The sequence below is a fragment of the Lathamus discolor genome, chromosome 2, assembly GCF_037157495.1.
Source record: "Lathamus discolor isolate bLatDis1 chromosome 2, bLatDis1.hap1, whole genome shotgun sequence".
In the NCBI taxonomy this organism is placed as follows: Eukaryota; Metazoa; Chordata; class Aves; order Psittaciformes; family Psittacidae; genus Lathamus; species Lathamus discolor.
The window spans coordinates 154,806,529-154,829,935 of record NC_088885.1 but is presented as its reverse complement, the minus strand read 5'-3'; the positions used below and the strand labels follow the sequence as shown (position 1 = coordinate 154,829,935).

The following is a 23,407-nucleotide window of genomic DNA, read 5'->3' as shown; positions in this document are numbered from 1 at the left end:
TTTTTGCTGTCAGAGCTGGAATTATCAATTATTATAACAAGGAAGCAGTATGCTTATGGTGCTGTGGTAGTTTTGCTGCTGAGACACGTTGCTGACATAGGCTCAGTACACAGAAAAACACCGAACAAAAAACCTCAATGTGAATGCCCACATTAGAGTATTTGTTACTGGTTGTTTCAGGGTTTTTTTTTCTCTGTTTTCTTTTCCCCTCCTCTTGCATAACCCTCAATAACCTTAAATATGGAAATACATCTCTTTTTGTCTGGCATTAAATGGAAAAAAACTCTATTATCTTCCTAGCTCTGGCACTGAGCACACCTTTCAGAATAAAAATGGTGTTTTAAAACTTTCTGATTTATTAGATGCCTTTTCCTATACTACCCAAAAATACAGCATTATTTTGAATTCATAGGGAATAATATTGCAGAGACAACCTTTACTGTTACAAAGAAGTCTCATATATTTTCATAAGCTTTTGCTTTCATTCTTATTAGAGAAGGAGGTCTGCCACTTTCATCAAGCAATAAACCAGGCAACTTGTCTGTCTCCTTGCTTGCTGGCTCCATTCAGGGACAATTTAGTAGCACGGAGAGGACAGAGTGAGGCAAGTTGGGATATCACAGTATATTAGATTTTGTACTTTCCAGAGAAATCTAAGTGGGATTGGACATCCAGATCATTCTGCCTGATATTCTGGCTAAACAGTTAAATATTATGGACATATATCACAAGAATGCTGGAAACTTCAGTATAATCACAGTTCTTAAAAGCTAAACAAAAAATATAAAGGTAATCCTGAAAAAGTAGAATTCAGAACTGAAATGATGCAATTGATCGATTTCAGGCCAGTTCAACAGAAATTGAAGTACTTTCTATGTACTTTTTATTGTATAAAATACTTTCACTTTCCCTATACTAATATTTTCTACTGTACAGATTCCAAACTGTGTTTAATGGAATGAGTTTCCCTCTCAGTGCAGTCTTTTGACAAGAGAGGCAGTTTAGAAAAGAAAGAGGCTCCTTAGAAAACATCTAGAACTCCTGGCAGCACCTTCTGGAAAACTGTGAGTGCTCACAGATGCGTATGGAGTCTTTCTGCATGAGCCATGAGGCCCAAGGTGGGAGCACTAGGGAAAATGGAGGCACACCCCAACAATGGAGAACACAACACTGAATCTGAAGACTTATTTTCCACAAGATGATACTAGATGAAAAAGGTAGAGATGCAAACAATGAGGAATGAATCAAATGAGAAACAACAAAATTAATTTCATAATTTGATTTTAGAGGGGGAAAATAATTAAATTCATGTATTATTTAGAAAGAAAGCTTTCAAAATTTCTGTTCATAACTGTCTTCACTTAGTCTATTTTTGATTGGAGACAAGATCAGCATGTGAAATGCGGTATTTCCCAGAGGGCAGATGTTCTAAATTTCCCTTATAGTTATTTGGGCGTATGGAATATTACAGAACAGGATGATATTCCTTGTTCGGTATGAATATATTTCCACAAACACAGATCTTTATTTTCTTTTTCTTAAGTTGTGATTTTAATCATTAATACAGCTGAGAGGTCCAAGAACTTCGTAGGAAATTAGGAAGAACCTGTCACAGAATATCTAGGAGGACACTGCTTGGCTTAACCAAACATTGATTATATTCCAGAGAAAATTTTCAAGCTAATTTCTTAAGATGGCTGGTGTTAAAATTTAAAACTTTTCTTCAGGAGAAAAATAAATAAATAGGTAAATCTGATGCTCTGTCAGAATTCTGGGCAATTACACAGTCTGTAAATTATAACTGTGGAAAATACCGTTATAGTCCGACTAGCACTAAAATAAACAAATGTTACTTAAGGACAATATTATTTCATATAGGAGTTTCAGAAATCATAAAATTTGAGTGCCTCCTCTGTGTGAGCTATGGAAAGGCTATTTTATCAGCAGGTATCAAAGCTGTATGGTAACTGTTGTCTTATAATTATTGTACCTAATTCTGTGTTCTGGTTTCAGCTTTAGCAGTTATTTTTCTCACTGGTAGCTGGTGTGGTGCTGTGTTTTGGCTTCAGTCTGAAAACAATGCTGATAACACGCAATGGTTTAGTTATTGCTCAGTAGCACTTACCCCGATCAAGGGCTTTTCAGTCTCTTGGTCTGCCAGTCAGGAGGAGCACGGGGAGCCGGGAGGAAGCAGAGATGGGACACCTAACACAAACTAGCCAAAGGGGTATTCCAAACCACAGCACATCATGCTCATATAGAAACTGGAGGGAGTCACCTGAAAGCGATTAGTCACTGCTCAGGCTGGGCTGGGTATAGGTTGGCAGGTGGTGAGCAATAGTATTGTGCATCACTTGGGGTTTCTGAACTTTTATTTCTTCTCTTGTTGTTTCCTATTATTATTATTCATATTCTTTCTATTATACCTATATTTTACTTAATTTTAGTTATTAAATTGTTCTTATCTCAACCTGTGAGGTTTACGTACTTTTGATTCTCCTCCCTATCCTACCTGGAGGAAGGGAAGAAGAGGGGTGAGTGAACGGCTGCATGGTGCTGAGTTACCAACTAGGTCTAAACCACAGTATTCTGTTTTGCCTCAATCTGCACATAATCCTTTAAATTATAATTTCTCATTAAGAGTCCAGTGATTTTTGAACTGTTCACTTTTCACTTAATTTAATATTACCTCCAATATACAAAGGAAAACGTAATCTTTGTAGTGAGAATTGCGATTTGATTTTATGTAGGTTTTTGCACTATTCTAAGGAGTCTGGTTATGATACAGTTATGGGATTAAAAAAAATCCTATACTTGCACCTTAACACAAGACCCCATGCAGTGCTGAGTATCTCTAAGTGTCTCAGACATCTGCTCATTGCCTCAAGGTGTTTTGAGCTAGTGCCACTTGCTATAAGCCTTGTTTTAAACACAGACTCAGATTTCAGTGACAGTTGCAGGTGTTCAGCAGTATTAGGCACAGACCCAAGATTTCATCCCCTCTGTTGGAGGATGAGGTTTGCTTTGTCTGAAACACTCTACTTGAGCTGAATTCCTAATTTAAATTCAGACCGCAGCTTCAATAATGATTATTTCCTTTGCAATTGCCAGCAACTGTGATTTTTAGTGACAACAGCTCATTAAAAAGGAAAAAGTCTTTTATTCTGAAAGACATACTTCCAGGTGTTTTGAGACAAATGCAAAAGAGAAAGCACATTTTCAGTAAACAGAAGCTGGAATTTTCTCATCGCATCTTTGCCTGTGGTCAGGCTACAAAAATCATAGAATAGTTAAGGTTGGAAAGGACCTTAAGATCATCTAGTTCCAACCCCCCCACCATGGGCAGGGACACCATATTACTCCAGAAGGGTTTAAATTTTGCATCTTCGAAAATTTTGTCAAGGTGCAGTCAATCCTGGAGTCAATTTTCTTGCTTCAGCAGAAAAATGGTACTCTGTAGATGGAGTTTCACCTTTGGAGAACCTAGCTAAATATGGTTTATGCTACATATTTTAAGAATCGTACCTGTTAAAGCAGGCTAGATGCCTTTGACATTGCCTTCAGTGCATTATTGGTATAGTCTGTTATTAAGAAGTAGAATTCCTCTTGCCTAATTTAAGCCATCTAAAATTCAAGTGCATCTAGACCAAGATATTTCTCTAGGCTCTATCTGTTATTACTGGAAAGAGGCAAGCACAAGCAGAAATCAGTCGTCCTTTTCCAGTGTATATCTCAGGATGGGTCAGTTCACTGTGCGCATTTGCTTGTTGTTTTCAAATGTCAGAAGACAGAACCCGGATGTCTCACCTCACCTTTCTGTGGCAAAAAATGAGTAAAAAAAGTTGTATTTGTAATATCCTCTTCCCAGTGAACAACTCCACTTTTCCAGCTGCATTCCTTCCAGCTCTGGTTGTACTCTGGTATAAACTATTCTTATGTGCTCATTAAAAAAACAACAAACAAACAAAAAAAAACCAAAGTAATTTTCTAATAAAATGAGTAACTTTTTGTTCACATTTTCATTTAGGTTGATAGAAATAAAAACTTTTTTTTTTTTATTCTACTAAACCTACTTCGCTGGGAAAAAAAAAAGACATTTCTAAGGAGTGAAGGAAGTGCTGGTCAGCTTAATCCTTTTTCTATTCTAATTTATTTATTTCCATTGATCATGTTTGACTTAACTGTGCCAAAATGGGATGTGTTATCCTATGTAGTCCTTTCCAGGTGAAGCAACTGACAGCTCCCTTCATATACTCTGTCAGAAAATCCAATTAAAGTATTTTATTGACAATAAAAAAAGGGTAATCTTGCTGGTGGGACCTGTAAGATGAAGATATCAATGAACTGGCTTATCATCACACGTGGTGCATTCAGTGTTTTTAGTGAGCTGAATCGACTCTGTTCAAACATGTTGAGCATTCTAAACCAAAGTGAATTATTAAACTTCTGTTAATTAATGCTTTAAAAACAGCAAAAATAATTGAATTTTGTAAAGAAAATGGGCTAGATGGGAATCGATGACAAACTACATCCATGAATCTGTCATGAGCCGGAGTGACTGGAAGGCAGGGAAACCTCAGTTTGCTGAAAAAAACGTTGAAAGGCTAATGATAGAGATGAGAAATTGTCAGAATTTTTTTAGCCATTTCTGATACTTTTAAGCTGTAAATTTTTCATCTTGCATTAGTTACAATAAGGTAACCAGAAAGATTCATGACTGTTTCTTGGCCAGAAAACTTATTCCTCATTCAGGAGACAAAGAAACCCAAACAAATACTCGTTCAATGAGGGAACACAGCTTCAGAAATACTCCACTGACTCAGTGTGCAAAGAGCGAGGATCCAACACACAGAGTACCCTGTGCATGCTGGTTACTCATGTCTTGAGTGACTTCTTTGACCTGACAGGACACCTGGAGCAGATAACACCTCTGACTTCTCTGGTTCCCCCTGACTCCTTCAGCTGTTATCTCGACTTGCTGTCACATTGGCTCCTTTCTGCTACTGTGGTGGGGTGCTTCTGTCGCTGCATATTTCTGCCTTTGCTCTTCTCAGACAAACCCATCCACATTTCCCTTCAGTGTTGTGGTAGACAACTCTTAAAGGTAACTTTTCCTTTCTCTTTTTGTAGGTGGAAGATGCATTAAGTGAGGCAGATTTTCAGCTCAAGTTGGACCTTCACTTTACTGATAGTGAGCAACAGTAAGTGCTGTTTCAAAGCTTAATTGGTAATGTAGCATGAGATTTTCAAAGCTGTTATGTTGTTCTCTCCTGCTGTTAAAGTCAAATGGAATATGACCTCTGTGTGAGCAGAGGCTGCAGTTCATGAGCATGTTTATTTCAGGAGACAACAGAATATTCTCTGGCTGAAGATGGCTGAAGAACATACTAAGCACTTTTCTTGTATTAAGAACCAAAGCTGTCTCTATAGTTTAGGAGGAAGAAGTCTTCCCATTGAGTTTGATTTCTTCCAGCTGCACTTGATTCCCTAATCTTAGGTGAAGTGGGAGCAGCATCCCTTCCTGAGACACAGCAGAAAGCGTGATCCCAGATATTATTCAGTTTCGCTGAATCACAGAAAAGGCTTCAAATGACTTCAGTGACATGTACAGGAGGACAGGACAGGAGGAGGTGCAAAGAAATCATCTAAGCTCTGTTTCATGACAAGACTGCCCCCATGTGATTTTACTCATATCCATAGGGCCCTAAACAGATTTCAAGAGCAAGTTTCCTATATCTTCAAGATACAAAAAGAGAAAGCTTGTTCTCAGCCAAGATTTAAAAGAACTGAGACATTCAAGCTATGAGATTTTGCTCTTTGTGTTCCAGGCTGAGAGATGTTCCAGCGATCCCCATGATCAGCAGCCGTACACTGTGTCTCCACTTCCACCCCCGGAGAGGTCTGCACCACCATGTTCCTGTCATGTTTGACTATTTCCACCTGTCAGTGATATCCGTCACGGTGCATGCATCACTGGTAGCATTACACCAGCCTCTGATCAGGTAAAGGATGCAGAAATGTCTCTTGAAAGGCAGAGACTCTTCTTATGAGTTCTTTGGATTATTGTATAGGAGAAGATAGAGGAAAGAGGATAATTTAATTTCAAGGATTTTTGGTCCTGGGCTAGAATTCTGGAGTTTGGTGTTTAGGGCCAGCCTCTGACACAGACTACTTCCCTTGAGAAGACATTATGGTTCTGATTAAAAACTAACAAAACCTTTGGGAAGAGGTTCAGAGATTTTAGTTAGTCTTGAACTCTGTTTCTCATCCATAACATGAGGAAAGTGGAAATTTCTTCTTCTTGGCAGTTTTTCCTCTTTAGTCTAAAACCTACTAAGAGCATTTATATATTTTTTTCCCCGCTGTTGGTTTTGTAAAAGCATTTAGGACAGTTGGAGTCTAATCTCATCTGTGGCCTCGGTGCATTAGCATAATTCATAACATGGCTAGAAGGAGGCATGCATTTGTCAGGACTGGATAAGGCTCTGTTGGTTTCTGCTTTGCAGCATCATCTGATTAACCGTGTAGCAGTATAATTCTAGCTGTCATGGGGTCTAGGTGTGATTTATGTTATCTGATTCATAATGACAAGAAACTAATTCAGAATTCCTTCAAACAAAACAGGTCTGGAGGTCAATATCCTCTAATATTTAGAGCAGGCGATGGGAAGTAAAGGTCTTTCTGGCAATTTACTTTGTGGTCAATCTTGTCATTGTATGAGATAAAGAGTGCTGAGAGGGAGGGAACTCCTTTTGTCCTGAAACAAAAAGCAGTGCTCAGCATTATTCAGCTTCCCTTACTCCATCAAGGCCTTGCTGTTTACCAAATGACCAGGAGACTCAAGTTTGTCAAATATTGTGCAGAGAACACTGGGTCAGAAATTAAAAATGAACCTATAGACCCTTTTTACCTCAGGTTTTGTGTCTTAACTTAATGCATCTTTGCTTCAGTTCTCCATTTGTGTAAAGGCATTGCTTGTACTCAATGCCATAGAATGAATTGAGACTGTAAGAAGTTGAATTGTGACAGTGATGTGACTCATATTTATGGATCAGACTGACATACCTTTTTCTTCAGTAGCTGAGGTACAGGTGTAACTGCTCTATCTCTCTCTGCTATGTGTTGACTTTTAAAATAGTGAATTAGATTGTAACAGACTCCTTCTAACCAGATAATTTTCTTCAGCTAATTTGCCCATTGTTCTACTATATAAAAGGATGAAAGAACAAGTTATAATGCTTAATGACTGTTTTCAGTGCTTTGTTATCCTCTAATGAATGGACTTGTTACTGTTATTAGGCATAAATCGCCTAATATTTTTGTCTAACTGACGAGCAACTGTTCCATAGTCAGATTATTATAGCTTTTAAAATACAATATTGTGGACATTTATGAACCATACAATATTTTTACTTAATGCAGTGGAATGAAGATTTTTGACAACGCAATATAAAGTCTCAATCGCTTAAGGCAGTAAAATCATTTTAAAGCGTGATACTGACGATTTAGCTGCTTCTTTTTATATTGAGCATTCTCTAAATATAAATCAGGGTGAAGACATTAGTGCCGAAGAAATGCCAGTTCCAAGCATTCTGAAACAAAACCAGCCAACTAAAATCTGGTTTTCTCACAATTCAAAGCCTTCCTGCTTGGAGTTTACTAGGATTACAGACAAAAGGGTTTAATCGTACAATCAGATCTTTATTTCTGTAGCACAATAGAACCCAAAAGACTGTAAAGACTTTATTGTCACATTATGGAAGTCATAAACACCAGATAGTTACATTGTCTGGGAAAAATATCCATGCAGTATTTCACTGTGTTTAGTTTGCTACGTTGAACTGTGCCGTCATAGTACATACTTTACATGTATATACATATTATTTCCACACATACGTATACACTTAAATGTAAAACAGGAATAGTTCTAGACCTACCCTGAAAATAAGGATCGCACATTATGTACAATTGAAATTCACTGCTGTCCTGAAGTTATCCTGGAAAACAACTTTGCCTGAAGCAGAGCTTTTTGCTCACATATGCCCTGTGGACTCAGCTTTTCATATCTTGTTAGCTTTGTGGGCATATCCAATACTCTTCCTCAAAGTTCTTCCCTGTTGCCTGTGTTTAAACAGTGCAAATAATAGGGAAAACATCAAAACCAAGTCAAGCCTTTACCTGCAGGGTAATGTACACCTATAAATAGCTCTTCCTGGGCAAACTTTGCCAGGGTGTTTCCATTGGCTCCTGTATTTTGTCAAGAGAGCATTTTGATATTGATGCTTGTCCTGGTTAATAATTCTTGCATAATAAATATTACATTAGGTTTGAGACTTTGAAGCCTTCACCTCTGACCAAACTGAGAATGAGTGAAATTCATGCTTCTGGGATTCTTCGCAGGATTCTGCACCTGGGACAGGGCAACCCCCGGTATCAATACAGGCTGGAGGTTGAAGGGATTGAGAGCAGCTCTGAGGAGACAGACTTGGGGGTATTGGTGGATCATATTGGTATCTTCGGACTTTTGGAATGTGGGAGGAATAGAGGAGAACCTAGAGCAGGAGCTGGGGGATGTCTCTCCTAACATCACAGAAATGAGAGTTCTCTGGGAACTAAAGGGCTTGACTCTGGCAACCTCGTTTTACCCAGGGTGACAGTTGATCCCAGAAGGTCTGTCAAAAGAGAAAAAGGTAGTAGTGTTCAGGCTTGAGACTACTCCCCTGCTGAATGCACTGGCTTTCACAAACTGCTTAAATACCTTTTTTATTCTCTTACCTAAGCTCCAGAGGCCAAGTGCGCATAAGCAGTTGTAGGAGGAAGGTTGAGTTAGGGCTTTTGGGCTCGTTTTCTGTTTTGTACTGGTTTCTGGCCTGAGGCGCTGACTTTTCCCTTAGCTCCCTGTCACCGGCTTCACAGCTGCTCCAGTCTATAACTGCAACCAGCAGTTCTTGGCCCAGCATCAGCTGTTTTGCTCCAGCACAGTTCAAACTTCAAGAAATTTTCTGCTTTTCCCTAAGGGGTATGTCCATGTGGTACAACTTAGTCTCAGGTATGCTGCAAGCTCAATGACTTTCTTATGTTGGACTTATTTAGGAATCCAGCAGCAAGAAACATAGTTAACTGCTTCATTAATTCCATAGACCTCTGCACCACTCTTTCCCAAGAGGAGTTAGCATATGCTATGGTTTATAAGTAAAAATACAACTTGTAAATAATCTCTGAAACAAGTGCCTTAATACATACTTTCTGTCACACACATAGTTTCTGTCGTGGTTTAAACCCTGCCACACAGCTTGTTCTCTCACTCCCCCCACCCCCCTTCTTTCCTTCCCTCTACTCCCGGAGGGACAGAGAGGAGAATCAAAAAGAATGCAACTCCCATGGGTTGGGATCAGAACAGTTTAGTAACTAAGGTGTAACACAAATCACTACTGCTACCACCGATAATAATAATGCTAAAGGAAATAACAAGGGAAGAGAATACAACACCTCACCACCAGCCGATGGATAACTCACCCCACCCCACCCAACCAAGCACCAACTGATATCTTGTCCAACCCTGCAGTCCTAGCCCTTCCAGGTAACTCTCAGTTACATCCTGGGCATGACGTGCTGTGGTATGGAATACTTCTTTGGCTAGTTTGGGTCAGGTGTCCTGTCTCTACTTCCTCCCAGCTTTCCCTCCTCCCTGGCAGAGCATGAGGCTCACAAAGTCCTTGGTCAGACCAAACATTTGAGCGGTAACTAAAAACATCAGTGTTATCAGCACTGTTCCCAGGCCAAAAGTCAAAAACACAGCACTGCACCAGCTGCTAAGAAGGAGAAAAATGACTGCTACTGCTGAACCCAGGACAGTTTCCCACACTGAAAATAATGACCTGTGTGTTGTTTCCTATTAAGTAGCATGGACAATAGGATCTGGTTGGCATGTCTTATACTGGAAATTTATCCAGTGACTTCAGATGATTTATACGTTCTTCCCCTGAAAGCTTTCTGGAAATGTAGGAGCTGCTGTTCAGCACCAAATGCTATTCTCTGTACAGACTGGTCTCCCTAAAGATCTGCTTTCCCTGAGGACTGCAGAATCCAACTCACTCGATGGCCACAGCTTTCTGGATGCTCCTCAACTTTCTGTTTTCTTCAGCACTTTCATACATACGTTTATGTGAAAAGCAAAGTGGGTTTTCAGGATTTTATTTGTTAACATTCAATTCTTAACTGCCCACATCCAAATCACTGCATGAGAAACGAGAAAACTTGATGACATCTGAGATAGGTAAAAAATGCAATAGAAATTTTTCTTGTTGAGAAATCAAGGCACAAATACTGACTTTTCAGTGGCTTGAACTTGTTCTGCTCTAGGAAGAGGGAACATAATCAAAGGGACATGGACTATTTGAAGGTTTCAGCCCTGACCTAGTTCTGCTCCGCTCCACTGCATTGAGGAGTCAGGCCAAAACTGGCCATCCTTGAGCAATTTTCTCTCACCTAAATTCTTTTATTCCCAGGCATCCTCCTGTTCCTCAAAAGCACAACTGATGTATCTATTTTGACACACACTCTATACTACCCTGGAATCTGGATGCAGAACACGCAGGTCAATTTTGTTTATGATTGTAAATGTAGCTAGCACCTACTTATGGGCAGTTTATATTCAAAACTGCCAAAGATGTAATTCTGGATAGTGAAGTTAATGAATTATCTTCTCTCTGCATCCTATTTGCAAATAAATTAATCCATAGAAAGAAATGCAATATTTATGCATTAAAGAGCTATTGCTTCCATAATACATTTATTAAAATAATACTGGTTTATATTTTTTCTTCCAAGAACTCTTGCATAAGAACTAGATGTTTTTCCTATGAATTTTCTTTATTCACTACTGTTTGCTATATAACTGCAAAGATAAAACTCCACTTTGAGATGCCATTCTCCTAAGCTACCAGCCAAGAAGTCACATAAGAGAAACCTGACTATTTCTGAGTCAAACTTTCAACACCTCCTACCCCCAAATCAAAAAGGAAGATAACCCCACCTCAAACTAAATAAATATAACTACATTACTTTACCTGCTTTCAAGTTTTATAGAAACCAAGATTCAGGGCAAATGAGCCAACATTTTCCAGCAACCAAAATCACTAAGGGATTTCAAACCAGATCCTCCCTATTCTTTTGGGGATCTACGAAGAGATATCTGTTTCCATTACAAATTTTATATTAATAAATCTCATCAGTTTTACCCAAGGAGCTCAGAACATTTTACAGTTACTGATTAGAACCTTAACGAAACTCTTTATGTAAAGGGGTGTCCTGGGTTGAGCAGCAGCAGTCATTTTTCTCCTTCTTAGAAGCTAGTACAGTGCTGTGTTTTGATTTTTTGGCCTTGGAACAGTGCTGATAACGCCGATGTTTTCAGTTGCTGCTCGAATGTTTGGTCTGGCCAAGGACTTTCTGAGCCTCATGCTCTGCCAGGGAGGAGGGGAGGCTGGGAGGAAGCAGAGACAGGACACCTGACCCAAACTAGCCAAAGAGGTATTCCATACCACAGCACGTCATGCCCCGGATGTAACTTGGAGTGATCCGGAAGGGGTAGAGGGACTGCAGGGTTGGAGGAGGTATCGGTCGGTGCTTGGCTGGGGGGAGGGGGGTGAGTTATCGGTCGGCTGGTGTTGAGGTGCTGTATTCTTTCCTCTTGTTATTTCCTTTAGCACTATTATTATTGGTGGTAGCAGCAGTGATTTGTGTTATACCTTAGTTACTGGGCTGTTCTTATCTCAACCCGTGGAAGTTGCATTCTTTTTGATTCTCCTCTCCGTCCCTCCAGGAGCAGGGGGAGGGCAAGAAGGGGGGGGAGTGAGTGGACGAGGTTTGTGGTTGGGTTTAAACCACGACAAGGGGAAACGTGTAGAGGAGCACAGTCTGTCAGTATCCACACATTATTCTCAAAAATGAGCAATGGGTCATCCATGTAACCTATGTGCATTGCTGGTAGTAGCTTGCCAAAACCCATATGCCCTGGGTTCAGCAGTAGCATTTATTTTTCTCCTTTTAGTAGCTGGTGCAGTGCTGTGAATTTTTGACTTTCAGCCTAGGAGCAATGCTGATAACACCGATGTTTTTAGTTACCGCTCAGTAATGTTTACTCTGACCAAGGACTTTCTGAGTCTCATGGTCTGCCAGGAAGGAGGGGAAGCTGGGAGGAAGCAGAGACAGGACACCTGACCCAAACGAGCCGAAGAGGTATTCCATACTAGAGCACGTCATGCCCACTGTATAAACAGGGAGCAATTACCCATAAGGGCTAGATCACTGCTCGGGTTGGGCTGGGTGTCAGTCGGCTAGTGGTGAGCGGTTGTATTCTCTTCACTTATTATTTCCCTTATTATTATTATTGGCGGTAGCAGCAGTGCTTTGTGTTATACCTTAGTTACTGGACTGTTCTTATCTCAACCCGTGGGAGTTACATTCTTTTGATTCTCCTCCCCATCCCTTCCTGAGCGGTGGGAGAAAGGGGGGAGGGTGAGCAAGTGACTGCGTGGTTCTGGGTTGCTGGCTGGGTTTAAACCACGACACTATATTAAAGTTTTGAGTTAGAACATTGAAGGAGATCAGTGTTGTGTATTATATTTTATCTGATCTGTGGGAGCTTGAAGGAACTTCCTGGCGAAATGCAGATTGTGCTGTCAGTGGATGGTGCGAGGATCTGATTCTGAATTATGTTATTTCTGTGTCACTTACTTATATTTTCCATATTTTTTAAAATCAATAATATTTTATGCATGAGGAACTGAAGGGAAAAGAAGTTATTTCTTCATATGATCTCTCTTAAATAGGAAGCAAGTTCATTTCTTCAACTTCTACTCCTGGTTGATAAAATCATAAAATAGTTAGGGTTGGAAAGGACCTTAAGATCATTCAGTTCCAACCCCCTGCCATGGGCAGGGAAAATCACAATGTCATAATTTCTGGTCATTATAATATAATGATTGTGTGGTATTTTTGTTTGTTTCTTTTTACAGTTTAACCATATAGTGCAACCTACATTTTTTTTTCCAAAAAAAGATTCAAATCCCAATCTTAAAATTTTTCTTTTCCATTCTGCCGAAAGCTACAGTTAGTGAAGAAACTAAGTTTTGTTCACCAGAAAAAAAAACAAAACAACAAAAACAAACAAAAGCTCTTCATTTTGAAAAAAAAGTGAATGAAAAAATAAAACAGATTCTTTCTTTTTGGAGGAGTTTAATCTCAAAGGGAATATTATGTTTTATTAAACTGGCCTACAGCATCTATTCTGAATTGCTTCAATAACACATCTGAATTAACATTTATCAAGGTAAATACATTTCCTATGCTACGGAACTGCCATCTTGTTCATATATTAGAGAATTGCCCACAGAAGATAAAAAATAGGGAATGATTATTTAATAATTTGCACAATAGAAGAACTAAGAGGTGCCACATTCAGCTTTTCAACAGCAGGTTCAAAGCAAAGTCCAGCACACACTGCAACGTGCAATTCATTCCAAATGATGTTACAGAGGCCAAAAGTATAAATCAAAAAGGCAGATCCATAGAAGATAATCATGACTGCTGGAAATAATTACATGAATATAAACTCAGAGTCAGAAAGTTCTTACATCTTCATTGCTGGTATCTTGCAAGCAATATCACAGGAAAAAGTAGACTTGTCAAGGCAAAATGTCAAGTTTTGGGGGGAAATGGTTTAGTGTGAGGTGCTCCTGCCCATGGCAGGGGTTTGGAACTGGGTGATCTTAAGGTCCTTTCCAACCCTGACTATTCTATGAGTTTCACCTGTATGTATATAGGCATGCATGTGTCCATAGATGGCTGCTATAAGAAATATGAGACTCTTAGAATCACAGAATCATAGAATAGTTAGGGTTGGAAAGGATCTCAAGATCATCTAGTTCCAACACCCCTGCCATGGGCAGGGACACCCCACACTAAACCATCCCACCCGAGGCTTCATCCAACCTGGCCTTGAACACTGCCAGGGATGGAGCATTCATGACTTCCCTGGGAAACCTATTCCAGTGCCTCCCCAACCTAACAGGAAAGAACTTTCTCCTTATATCCAATCTAAATTTCTCCTGTTTAAGTTTGAACCAGTTACCCCTTGTCCTGTCACTACAGACCCTGATGAAAAGTCCCTCCCCAGCATCCCTGTAGGACCCCTTCAGGTACTGGAAGGCTTCTATGAGGTTTCCATTCAGCCTTCTCTTCTCCAGGCTGAACAGTCCCAACTTTCTCAGCCTATCTTCATATGGGAGGTGCTCCAGTCCCCTAATCATCCTCGTGGTCCTCCTCTGGACTTGTTCCAACAGTTCACAGTATCACAGAATCACAGAATCCCAAGGGTTGGAAGGGACCTAAAAAGATCATCTAGTCCAACCCCCCTGCAAGAGCAGGGTAACCTACAGTACATCACACAGGAACTTGTCCAGGCGGGCCTTGAATATCTCCAGTGTAGGAGACTCCACAACCCCCCTGGGCAACCTGTTCCAGTGCTCTGTCACTCTTACAGTAAAGAAGTTCTTCCTGATGTTAACGTGGAACTTCCTATGTTCCAGTTTACACCCATTGCCCCTTGTCCTATCACTGGATATCACTGAAAAAAGCCTAGCTCCATCATCCTGACACCTACCCTTCACATATTTGTAAACATTGATGAGGTCACCCCTCAGTCTCCTCTTTTGCAAGCTAAAGAGACCCAGCTCCCTCAGCCTCTCCTCATAAGGGAGATGTTCCACTCCCTTAATCATCTTTGTGGCTCTGCGCTGGACTCCTTCAAGCAATTCCCTGTCTTTCTTGAACAGAGGGGCCCAGAACTGGACGCAATATTCCAGATGCGGCCTCACCAAGGCTGAGTAGAGGGGGAGGAGAACCTCTCTTGACCTACTAACCACTCCCTTTCTAATGCACCCTAAGATGCCATTTGCCTTCTTGGCCACAAGAGCACATTGCTGGCTCATGGTCATCCTCCTATCCACCAGGACCCCCAGGTCCCTTTCCCCTTCGCTACTTTCCAGCAGGTCAACCCCCAACCTGTACTGGTACATGGGGTTGTTCTTCCCCAGATGCAAGACTCTACACTTGCCCTTGTTAAATTTCATCAAGTTTCTCCCCGCCCAACTCTCCAGCCTGTCCAGGTCTCGCTGAATGGCAGCACAGTCCTCTGGTGTGTCAGCCACTCCTCCCAGTTTTGTGTCATCAGCAAACTTGCTGAGGGTGCACTCAGTTCCCTCATCCAGGTCATTGATGAAAATATTAAACAGCACCGGTCCCAGCACCGACCCCTGAGGAACTCCACTAGTCACAGACCTCCAGCTAGATTCTGCGCCATTGACCACAACTCTCTGCCTTCTTCCTTTCAACCAGTTCTCGATCCACCTCACTACTTGATCATCAAGCCCACACTTCCTTAGCTTATCTATGAGGATGCTGTGGGAGACAGTATCAAATGCCTTACTGAAATCAAGAAAAACCACATCTACCGCTCTACCATCATCCCTCCACCTAGTCACTTCCTCATAGAAGGCTATAAGGTTGGTCATACATGACTTCCCCCTCATAAAACCATGTTGGCTGTTCTTAATGACCCCCTCATCCTTGATATGCCTAGTGATGGAGTCAAGAATAAGTTGTTCCATTATCTTTCCAGGGATGGAGGTAAGGCTGACCGGTCTATAATTACCCGGGTCCTCCTTCTTGCCCTTCTTATAGATTGGTGTGACCTTTGCCATCCGCCAATCCTCAGGCACCTCGCCCGTTTCCCACGACTTACCAAAGGTGATGGAGAGTGGCCTAGCAATGACCTCCGCCAGCTCCCTCAGCACCCGTGGGTGCATTCCATCCGGACCCATCGATTTACAGATGTCCAGTTTGCATAGCTGATCCCTAACCCAATCCTCATCTACCAAAGCAAACTCCTCCTTTGTCCTGACTCCTTCTGGGGCTATAGAAATCCGGGGCCCTCGGGGAGAGTCTGCAGGAGTAAAGACAGAGGCAAAGAAGGCATTCAGCACCTCTGCCTTCTTTATATCCTCTGTCTCCAGGGTACCCACTTCGTTCAGCAGTGGGCCTATATTGCCTCTTGTTTTAGTTTTATTTGCTATGTATTTGAAGAAGCCCTTTCTATTGTCTTTAACCCGACTAGCAAGATTGAGTTCCAAGGAGGCCTTAGCTGTCCTAATTGCCTCCCTACATCCTCTAACAACTGTCCTATATTCCTCCCAAGCGGCCAGCCCCTCCTTCCATAATCCATAGATTCTCCTTTTCCACTTGAGTTTGCCCAGCAGCTCCTTGTTTAACCACGCCGGTCTCCTAGATCCCTTACTTGACTTCCTACTCATTGGGACGCTCCGATCCTGAGCTTGGCCTTTTGATGTTGAGGACACCAGAACTGCACACAATACTCCAGGTGAGGTCTCACAAGAGCAGAGTAGAGGGGCAGGATCACCTCTTTCAACCTGCTGGTCACTCCCTTTTTGATGCAGCCCAGGATACGGTTGGCTTTCTGGGCTGCGAGCATACACTGCAGCCGGCTCATGTTCATTTTCTCATCGACCAGCACCCCCAAGTCCTTCTCTGCAGGGCCGCTCTGAATCTCTTCTTTGCCCAATCTGTAGCTGTGCCTGGGATTGCTCCGACCCAGGTGTAGGACCTTGCACTTGTCATGGTTGAACTTCATAAGGTTGGCATCAGCCCACCTCACAAGTGTGTCGAGGTCCCTCTGGATGGCATCCCTTCCCTCCAGGGTATCAGCCGAACCACACAGCTTGGTGTCATCGGCAAACTTGCTGAGGGAGCACTCAATCCCACTGTCCATGTCAGCGGCAAAAATGTTAAACAAGACCGGTCCCAACACCACTCCCTGAGGGACACCACTCGTTACCGGTCTCCAGCCGGACATTGAGCCATTGACCACAACTCTTTGTGTGCGGCCATCCAGCCAGTTCTTTATCCACCAAGTTGTCCATCCATCAAATTGATCTCTCCAATTTAGAGACAAGGATGTTGAAAATGGGGGTTATATTTCCCTTTTTCCAGTAGTCGGGAGCTTCACCTGACTGCCATGATTTTTCAAATATGATGGCCAGTGGCTTAGCAACTTCATTCGCCAGCTCCTTTAGGACCCGCGGATGGATTCCATCAGGTCCCGCGGACTTGTGTGCGTTCAGATTTTGGGGATGGTCTCGAACCAGATCCTCTCCTACAGTGGGCCCAAGGTCTTCATTCTCACAGACCCTGCGTCTACCTTTTAAGACTTTGGTGATTCGGTCAGAGCCTTTGCCAGTGAAGACCGAGGCAAAGAAGTCATTCAGAACCTCAGCCTTCTCCAAATCCTGTGTAGCCAGTTCTCCCAAAAGCTTCCTCAGGGGGCCTATTTTGCCCCTAGTCTGTTTTTTGTTTGCTATGTACCTGTAGAATCCCTTCCTGTTATCCTTAACATCCCTAGCCAAGTTTAATTCTAACCGGGCCTTAGCCTTCCTAGCATGGTACCTAGCTTCCTGGACAACATCCCTGTACTCTACCCAGGCTGCCTGTCCTTGCTTCCACTTTTTATAAGCTTCTTTTTTCCTTTGAATTTTCCTCAGTAGCTCCTTATCCATCCAAGGAGGTCTCCTGGTCCTCCTGCTGCGTTTCCTTCTAGTTAAGATGCAACACTCTTGAGCTTGTAGCAGGTGATCCTTGAATATCAACCAAGAGTCTTGGGCCCCCCTGCCCTCCAGGGCTATATCCCATGGAACCTTACTAAACAGGTTCCTGAAGAGGCCAAAGTCTGCTGTTTTGAACTCCAGGGCAGTGAGCTTGCTGCACACTCTTCTCACTGTCCTGGGGATCTCAAATTCGACCATCTCATGATCGCTGCATCCAAGGCTGCCCTGGAGCACCACATTCTCAACAAGCCCTTCCCTGTTGGTGAGCACAAGGTCAAGCATGGCATCTCTCCTTGTCGGCTTCTCTATTACTTGCAGAAGGAAGTTGTCTTCCACACAATCGAGGAACCTCCTGGATTGCTTGTGCCGTGCAGTGCCATCGTTCCAACAGATGTCAGGGTGGTTGAAGTCACCCATGAGAACAAGGGCCTGCGAGCGTGAGGCTTTTCCTATCTGTCTGTAGAGTGCTTCATCCACAGGTTCTCCTTGATCAGGCAGCCTGCAACAGATCCCCACAGTAATGTCTCCCATAGCTGTTTTCTCTTTAACCCTGACCCACAAACTCAGTAAACTGCTCACCTGTCCCCAGACATAGTTCCATACTCTCCAGCCTATCCCTAACATAAAGGGCAACTCCCCCTCCCCGCCTGCCAGGCCTGTCCTTTCTAAAGAGCCTGTAACCTTCCATTCCAACACTCCAGTCATAGGAGCCATCCCACCATGTTTCTGTGATGCCTGTTATATCATACCCCCGTAGATGTGCACACATCTCTAATTCCTCATTTGTTGCCCATGCTACGGGCGTTTGTATGCAGGCATTTGAGCTGAGCTCCAAATGAAGCCGCCTCGTTGGCTGGAGCGGCTTGAATATATCTATATTGTTCAGAGCATTTATTATAGGTGTTGACAACTGACTGGGTGTGTTAGGATTGAATGATGCTCCTCTCCCCCAACACATCTAGTTTAAAGCCTCCTTGACCAGTCTGGCAAGCCTCCTACCAAAAATGCTCTTCCCGTTCTTTGTCGTCAGACCAGCTCCACCAGCCCCCAGTAGACCTGGCCTACAAACTTCGGTCCCATGTTCAAGACACCCAAACCCCTGACTGTGACACCACCCTTTTAACCATTTATTAACCTGGCAGTCCTATCTGAAGGATAAACTTTTGAAGGACTGGAACTGTTGGAACAAGTCCAGAGGAGGGCCACGAGGATGATACGGAGACTGGAACACCTCCCATATGAAGAGAGGCTGAGAAAGTTGGGGCTGTTCAGCCTCAGAGGGCTGCATGGAGACCTCATAGCAGCCTTCCATTATCTGAAGGGGGGCTATAAGGATACTGGGGAGGGACTCCTCATTAGGGACTGTAGTGATAGGACAAGGGGTAACAGGTTAAAACTTAAACAGGGGAAGTTTAGATTGGATATAAGGAAGAAGTTCTTTACTGTAAGGGTGGTGAGGCACTGGAATGGGTTGCCCAAGGAAGTTGTGAATGCTCCATCCCTGGCAGTGTTCAAGGCCAGACTGACAGAGCCTTTGGTGAGATGGTTTAGTGTGAGGTGTCCCTGCCCATGGCGTGGGAGTTAGAACCAGATGATGTTAAGTTCCTTTCCAACCCTAACTATTCTATGATTCTATGATTCTATAAATATAGCTCATGGATAAGGTCATTGAAAGATCAGCTAAAAAAAACAAAAATGAAAAATTGTTTCTTTCAGTGAAAATTAATTCTGCATTCATGTTCATTCCCTCAAACACACATACTTTGCATCTTTTGACATTTTGTATCCTGACTCCAAATAAAAGCTAAGCTTAACATAGAGGATAAGGATATAAATGTTTATATTAAATCAGTGTCATAAAATAGATAGCCATGTAAATAACCAAGAGTTAAGATGCATACAAATTAATGTGATTGCAGGAATAAATAAAATAAGAACAGCAATTTACCCATTATTGCTAGTAATAGTTGTCTTCGAGTATTATGTAGTTCAGAAAACATTAGGGGAACTTTAACAGTTTGTAAGCCTTCCAGTTAAACTTTCTTTTAACAAACAGATGACATTATGGCAGGTTTCCCAAAAAAAGGTTTTTGTTTTACAGTGCTATGTGAAATCAATTTCCGTAAAACCAAGTGATTAAAATCCGTTCTCTGCTGTAAAAGCAAAATATAAATAAATTAAAAAGGCATTAAAAAGTGCTTTTCTCTCCCTTAAAGCCTTTTAAAGCTTTGCTAATATTCAAATGAGGAGGTTTTGTGTGCAGGCAACATTTGTTTAAGCTTCTCTCTCTGATACCATAGCAATAATTTTTTATTTCTGCTTCCTAAGCTCTTTGAGCAGACTAGGGCAGACAATACCACCCAATAACATCTGAAATTACTCAGAGCAGTTTTTATCTCTTGGCTCCTTGAAATTGCTTTAGTTTATTTATTTATTTCTGTATTAAATGTATGAAATACATGGAAGGACTTCATGCTGTTTAGAAGCAGCCAGCTGGAAATTTCTTGGATCACAAAAATTAATGCATACAAATATATGCTACTGTCTTCTACCCCCTACCCGCTTATGGAATGTTCTTTTTGTCAATGTATAAGTGCTAGCTAATACATAAGAGAGAGCAGTTTCACTTGAGTCTAGGCAGGGATTTATTATTAGCCTTCTGACACTAGTCTAATTCCTAATTTTGCTTGAGATTTCTTTTTCTGGTGTTGCACACATCACTCAGTTTCCCTGCATATCATAACCTCCCCTGTTATTTGGGTGATAACAAGTATTGCTGTACTTCCATTCATTTTGTATCCATCCTTAGCATAATCATCCTTTCTTTTGTTGTGGGCTTCTGTATAGCAGCCAGAACTCTTACCTGTCCTTAAAAACCGAATTAGGTGTAGATACCCATGAATAATGGCTGATCTGAACTGATGTAACCACATGATACATATCTACATAGAGAAAAAAGTTTTGGCAGAATGAATGGCACTGCCCTGTGTCTTTTAGTTCTGGCATAATATGTTTTTTAAATGTTTTTCTGTGCTCTCCATCTTAGAAACTTTGTTCTTTCAAAGAGACCAGGTCTCCTGCATGTGATGTAATTTGGGATGCCAGGATGGGTATCAGGTGCCTGTGGATGGTGATCCCAGTCTGAAAGCTGTAGCAGAAACTCAGTGGCACCACTGAGTAAATGTCTTTTTCTTTTTACTCTCTGTAGTTCATTAGTTCAATTCCACCTTCACCGACACAATATCATAGAATCATAGAATCATAGAATAGTTAGGGTTGGAAAGGACCTCAAGATCATCTAGTTCCAACCCCTCTGCCATAGGCAGGGACACCTCACACTAAACCATCCCACACAAGGCTTCATCCAACCTGACCTTGAACACTGCCAGGGATGGAGCACTCACAACCCCCCTGGGCAACCCATTCCAGTGCCTCACCACCCTAACAGGAAATAATTTCCTCCTTATATCCAATCTAAACTTCCCCTGTTTAAGTTTTAACCCGTTACCCCTTAAGTTGGAAAAGATCTTTAAGATCATCAGGTCCAAGCCTTCACCCAAGCACTACCAAGGCCAGCATTAAACCATGCCACGGTTTACCAAGGCCACCATTAAACCATCTGCACGGTTTGTGAACACTTCCAGGGATGGTGACTCCACCACTGCCCTGGGCAGCCTGTTCCAACGCCAGAGCACCTTCTTTTGGTGAAGAAATTGTTCCTAATATCCAATCTAAACATCTCCTGGTGCAGCTTGAGGCCGTCTCCTCTTGTCCTATTGCTCGTTACTTGTTACCCCCACCTCACTGCAACCTCCTTTCAGGTAGCTGTAGAGAGAGGTAAGATCACCCCTGAGCTTTCTCTGTTGGCCTTCCTGGCTGCCTGGGTACAAACTGACTCATTTTCAACACCCCTAGCACCACCTGCTTCTCTGCCAGCACCTTTCCAGCTACTCTTCTGCAAGCCTGGAGCATTGCATAAAGTTGTTGTGGCCCAAGTGCATGCTTTGTAAGAACAACTATATTTGCTTGCGTCACCATTTAGACTAAGTAATTTGGTTTATTGTCTTCACCACAAGTAGCCTGATTTCTCTCTTGAAATCTTGATGTAGTTTATGTACAGCACGTTACTGCAGGGTCTAACAGCAGGGTTTATCTCACCAAACTTCAGCTGTTTACAAGGCAGTCATCCTAGCCTCTCTTTATAGTCCACAATAAGAAATAAGCACTTTGAGGGTGAAACGCATCTGACCTATTTGATATCACTGCTTCAGAAAGACATGAGTCACACATTGGAAATGCCAATTCCTCTCCAGTGAATATAAAGGCAGCCTACATCATTTACTAGGATGTGGACATTTGCTCAGATTAATCTAGAATAAGAGCCCTAGCTGCTCATCAGGACTCTGGCAGACTCAATGCCGAGCAAACTCCAAGCAAGAAGTTTCACTTTTAATTGGTCCATGCTATAAGACAGCAGATGTACAGATACAGTCAGAAGGGAACACTATAATAGTCAGCACTGAGAGGCGATGATCTCAGCCTAAACTAACTAAAATTCTGTCAGGCTTTCGAGAAAGAATTTGGATAACAGCAAAATTATGTTGTGAATGGGTATGGGAGAACACATCCCAAGTGAATGGACTGTACCCAGGAAAGGGAAATGCAGTTTGGGGCTGAAGTCTTATTATGCTGGAAAAAGATCTGTAAGGCAGCAGGGAAAGGACTGAGTGAATGATAATACTCAAACCACTGGACCGAATGCCAAGAAAGGGACAACAGTTACTCTTCTTTAACAATACTGCTCTGATTATTTTTCTTCTTAACTTTTCTTCTTTTAGTTTTGCTCGTCCAGGGAAAGGCTCGTGGCTTGGTAAAGGCAACCTGGAGGCAGGACCAGACCAGTCCAGTATGTCATTAGAAAATCTAGTGTTTGGAGCTGGCTACTGCAAACCCACTTCTTCAGAGGTAAGGAGGATTCGTGTCTTACTTCTATTTCACATTGTCTTCTATTTCTATATTCACATTGTCCACATTATCTGTGAAGAACAGGCCCTGGTTCATATTGCTAATAGAGCCATTTTGTTGGAGGAAGAACCCTCCAAATATTTCTGCATGAACCACCTGACAATTGGATATACAGTTCCCGGGTTCAGCCCTCATCTTTATGAACCATTTCAGAAAGGCAAGATGTATGGCTATAACCCTGATTGCCAATGACACTTTTAGAGCAAGAGTCACCCGGACAGGTATCTGCTATAAGGTGAAATTCCTTATTAAAATATCATTGTTTTCAGGTCTTATATTCAATGGCCACAGGACTTCAGTAATTCTTAACAATGTTGTGAAGGTTTGTGTTTGGAATATAGAGTACTGTGTGTGTTGATGGTGGGGTGTTACATACATTGCCTTACTTAAGGCAAGTCTTATTACTTAATGCAGCTGAAACAGAGAACTTGTGCAATTTTTAGTACAAAGTTGTTTGTTTGGAAAACAATGATTAATTGGGGGTTTGTAGGGTTTTGGGGGGTTTGGATAGTGTTGGATGGCGGGGGTGGGGGGGTTGTGTTTAAGTCCTAGCTTTGAAGTATTTCTTTTGTCAGAAATGTTTCGTCAGGTCTGGAAACTCAACCCGGAATACTGTAATCATTAACTTGTTAGGAAATCCTGATTCGAGGGTTCTGATTAACATGCTGCCCTCAGCTTCCCTCAGCCTTTCCTGTCAAAGC

At 42.0% G+C, this 23,407-nt stretch overlaps 1 protein-coding gene across 1 annotated transcript in view; it reads left to right on the top strand.

The window, feature by feature from the left end:
• FAM135B (family with sequence similarity 135 member B) overlaps positions 1 to 23,407 on the top strand; it is a 153,047-nt gene that overhangs the window by 69,449 nt on the left and 60,191 nt on the right. Inside the window, exons 4-6 of the mRNA XM_065669446.1 lie at positions 5,131 to 5,201; positions 5,829 to 6,002; positions 22,520 to 22,646. Of these exons, the coding sequence (XP_065525518.1) occupies positions 5,131 to 5,201; positions 5,829 to 6,002; positions 22,520 to 22,646 (372 nt within the window). The remainder of the gene's footprint in view (positions 1 to 5,130; positions 5,202 to 5,828; positions 6,003 to 22,519; positions 22,647 to 23,407) is intronic.